The 4,542-nt window shown below is 34.8% G+C and overlaps 1 protein-coding gene across 1 annotated transcript; it reads right to left on the reverse strand.

Moving 5' to 3' along the window:
* Positions 1 to 1,995: 1,995 nt before the first annotated feature.
* On the reverse strand, positions 1,996 to 3,033 carry LOC110116199 (probable calcium-binding protein CML30). Its single transcript, XM_020849694.2, has one exon. It carries the CDS (start codon positions 2,701 to 2,703, stop codon positions 2,158 to 2,160), a length of 546 nt encoding a protein of 181 aa, XP_020705353.1. The 5' UTR covers positions 2,704 to 3,033; the 3' UTR covers positions 1,996 to 2,157.
* Between the last annotated feature and the right edge of the window lie 1,509 nt (positions 3,034 to 4,542).

Consider the following 4,542-nt stretch of genomic DNA (forward strand, 5'->3'; position numbering starts at 1 on the left):
TACACGTATCTTTTGAGACTTTAGCTTTATAAAATTTTTGTTATTATTATACTTTATGAGGTGTAGACCTTAAATTTTTAGAAAATCTTATATCTTTTCTGATTTTAGGTATACATATATGTAATATGGTTTTTACCTTTGAGAATTTTGGATGATTAGAGACCCAATTGACCACTTGATCCCATGGAGTCCTTCTAGTAATAACCATGTCCAATATAAGCTTCCTTTAAAGTTACCTCATCGGTGTTTCATCATAAGGATGTTCTTCAGAGCACTGCTTGATTGCATTAGCTTGTTTATTTGGTCGGCAAGATCATAGTCAGCAGGCGATGAAGGTTGGAAAGTTCGTATAGTCGAATGACGGTGGTCGAAAGGACCGTAGTCGACGGGTAACAAAGGTGAGAAAAATTATTTCTTAGTGACGAAGGTCAGAAGGACCGTAGTCTGGCGACAGAGGTCAGAAGGGTCGTAGTAGGTAGGAGATAGTGGTCAGAAAGACCATTGTATAGCTACGGAGGTTAGAAAGACCATAGCTGGCGAGCGGTAGTGGTCAGAAAGATCGTTGTCTGGGGATGAAGGTAGAAAGAACTGTAGTCTAGCAATAGAGGTTAGAAGGACCGTAGTCTGCAACTAGATGAAAATTCAGCTTCAGTTGATGGTTGGGCATAAGTATGGTGTTAGTTGGTGACCGGGTGTAAGTCCGACATTAGTCGATGGTCAGGAAGAAATTTGGAATTAGTTGGTGGCCGGACAGAAGTCCGATGTCAGTTGGTGGATGGGAGTAAGTCTAACAATAATTGGAAGTTGGGTGGAAGTCCAACGTCAATTGGGGGTTGAACAAAAGTCTGATGCCAGTCGGTGGCCGAGTGGAAGTCTGGCGATAGTTTGATGACGGTCGGTGGTCTAATGATGGTCGAGGAGGAGTTTGGTGGCAAGAAAGCATTAATTTTTCTCTCTTCCTTGCTTTCATGCTTCCTCCATCCTCCCCCGAAGAAGGAGAGATCTATTTATAATTTTCTAAGAGTGACATGGCCAATAAATAAAAGGGAGATCAAGGATAAGTTTGGAGTGGTGTGAATGGACGATCGATGTTGATACCCTTAATTGTGGACCATTTATTATGCATTTGGATGCCTTAATGATGTCAGAATACAGTGATCATGGACTCGTTGGATTTAACTCGTCGAGCTACTCGATTTGACTATAAGCATGTAACATTTGGAAACCGTTTGGTCATCCAATTTATTGTTTGATCATTCCAAATACGCTTTGGGTCTTCGATTTGGACCAATATGAGCTCGGATTGAGTCGAATTTGATGTTGTTGGATTCATATTTTCGAGACGTTTAGTTCGACTGTAAGTTTACTAAAATCGGAGTTTATATGATCCTGAATTTAATTTTGAATGTTCCCAACTTGATTTTCCCTTGAGATTCATGCCTGATCAAGATAAATTTTTTTGATGATATATTAACTAATATATTTCTAAATTATAATGAATATCAAATATTTATAATAGGGTGTTCAACATTTTTTTTAATGAGAATTAATCAATATTTATATCAGACATTGAGTGAATTCTTATCAGCTTTGGATCGAACTTGAAACGACCTTTTACTGAGCTTCTTATCGAACTTCGTATTGAGCATATTGATGAGCTTCAGACAATGATGTTTAAGAACATAAAATTATTCAAGCTTGTTTATTAAAGCATAGAGTATTTTTAAAAAATATTCAAATTTATTTAATTACTTAATTGAATAATCACAAACGAGCTGTAATCAAATTGAGCCTCAAATAGCTTATCTACACTCAGTTCTTTTGTAACCCAAAATACCATATTTAAGTATTCATACCGTGCCGGTGAATAATAGCTTCTTTACGGTGAATATTAATGTTTTTTTTTTCAAATATTTTCATCTTCTCTCCTTTTTATCTTAAAAAAATCTGCTACAAACATATTTCTTGAAATATTCACAAAATCAGTTATATATATATAAAAAAAACTCCTGCTTAATTGTAAGTAAAGAGGATAAAAGTAAATCACAGCTTTCCTTCTGGCTTTAGGCAGTATTTCAATAGCTAATCTCGCTTCAAATATGATACATAAATTTACCAAAAAGAAGTTTAAAACAGAGAGAACCCATCACCAACTAATCAGCAGAAGCAGCTCTCCATCAACTTGACAAAATCACCAAAGTCTATTCTCCCATCCCCATCCTTATCATGCAGGAAAATCATCTCCTTACACAAATCCAATCCAACTTCTCTCACAAACCCTAACTTGCAAAGAACCCTCTGCAACTCCCCTGCTTCCACAAACCCATCACCATTCTCATCAAACACAGCAAAAGCCTCTTTCACTTCCTCAAAGCTCGGCTCCTTGTCTTCGAACATGGTAGAAACTTCTTCTGACACCATGAGATCCCTGAGCTGCTCATCTTCTCCGATCAGCCCCATATTCCTCATGACCAACTCTGCAGCTTCTCTGCTTTTGAAAATTTCCTGCTCTGCTCTTGTCGCTTCTGTTAGATGACTCTTTGGTGCTACTTGATCGACGTGATCTCTTGAGGAATAACAATTAAGGGAAAGAAATCTTGATGATAGCTTGAGAAATCTTGTTAAAAAAGAGATGATGGACTGTACGATGAGAATAGTTATGAGTTCTGAAGACAAGAGATTGCTTGTGGTCTTCTTCTCCATTTGTTTTTCCTTCTGTTTTGGATGTTTTGATGAGATAGATTTGGGAGGAGAGATTGAGAAAAAAGCTTGGCTCTGGGTTGTTGATGGGAGAGGGAGGAGAGGAGATATATTTTTATAAGAGTTCGGTCATGGAAGGAAAAGAGGCGGAAGGAAGGAGGAAGTTTGGCTTTGATGCGGTCGCGTAGCCAAAATCATTGTTCAATTGGATGTGGAATGGGGAGATCTGTTTCCGGGAAGGAGCGGGGATTTCTACTGTCCACCAAAGATTTTCAGATTTTCTTACGTGAGCTTGACTTTTTGCGCTAGTTTTTTTGTTGGAAATTTTTCTATAAGCATTTTCTATATATTTCTGTCGCTACATGTTTATAAGTTTTTTATTTATATTATATAATAATTTAATTATATTAAAAATAATATGTGATACATGAAATTAATAATATATTGTTTAAAATTTTAATTTTATATTTATAAAAAATGTACTATTCACATCTTTTTTTGATATGATTATTTTGATAAATTTTGTCAGAAAAAAAAAACACTCCATTGAATAGCCCATATTAATCCCTTTTAGCATTTCAATGGCATAATGAGTCCGAATTGAATGATTTTGAGCTTGTTAGATTCACCTGTCACACGCAATATTTGGAAACCATGTCATTTGATTAATGCCTTGAAATTTCTATATGTATTCTTCAAGTGTTTGATTTGTATTCATTTATATTGAGATCGGATCCTTTTTCGTGTTTTTAGTTTTGTCTTACATAGGCATTAAGTCTGCAATAAGTTTGTTGAATGAGACTTTAAATGATCTTGAATGTAATTTCAAAAATAATCTATATAAGAATTTACGTGGTTGATCAAAAAAAGTTTCTTGAAATACATCATTTGCTCTTTATTTTCGAAAGCCGAAGCTTTTTATGTCGCATAAAAATATATGTTGAGCATTAAAAAACTACATGACACAAAATTATAATTTCAAAAAATTACTAGGTGTGACATCCCTCTAATGTCAATATGGACATCTCATTAGGATCATGATCAAGTTAAATCTCTTTATATAATTACAAGTTCAATTTTCTATGATGTTAATGCATTGATTGGAGCAAAAATTAATGAATTTTTTTTAGTTCTTTAAATTTGTTCGAAATTGATCATAGAGATATTATAATTAGAATATTCTGATCCAAATTATAGGCTTCAAAGCTCTTAATTTGTATCGAAATTAACGTTATTTATGATATCACATATAAAATTAATATTAATAAAAATTAATAGGCTTCAAAGTCCATCTTAATGCATTCTATATCAAAATATTTCAACATATATTTTTTTCAGCAAAAAAATAGACTTGGTAACAAGCCAGATGGGCTCAGCAAAATAGATAGCAATGACAAGCTCCATTCAACTGCTTCCTGAGAGAAAATATCTGAATATGGCTTCCGATCAATGGCCACATAAGAACACTTGACGCACCATAGCTCAGAGCCCACAAAGATAAAAAATCTCGTAGCATCAGTGAAAATAACAAATTTTGACCAAAATAAAAGACAAAATTCTGCATAGCAAAAGAGAACACATGACAAATATCGAACCAAGAAAAAACTAGCTAGCTTTTATGAAGGGCCAAAGCATCCGGTCAAGTTTCAACCATTACAGCTGTTGGGGACGAAAGTAAAACACGTTACTATATCCTAAAATGATGTGTCATGAAATCCTAAATAATAAATAGAAAATATATTGCATAAAGGGAGAAATCATTCTATGTGGAGGCCGGATGCAGAATGTTGTCCGGAGACCAACTAAAACGTGTCACGTTAGCAATACCGAGCCATGGTACCG

This window comes from Dendrobium catenatum, unplaced genomic scaffold, assembly GCF_001605985.2.
Source record: "Dendrobium catenatum unplaced genomic scaffold, ASM160598v2 original_scaffold_4578, whole genome shotgun sequence".
Taxonomy (NCBI): domain Eukaryota; kingdom Viridiplantae; phylum Streptophyta; class Magnoliopsida; order Asparagales; family Orchidaceae; genus Dendrobium; species Dendrobium catenatum.

What these genes read in the sequence shown, in the direction of transcription:
- LOC110116199 (XM_020849694.2), bottom strand. Translation starts at nt 2,703, where the DNA reads ATGGAGAAGAAGACCACAAGCAATCTCTTGTCTTCAGAACTCATAACT.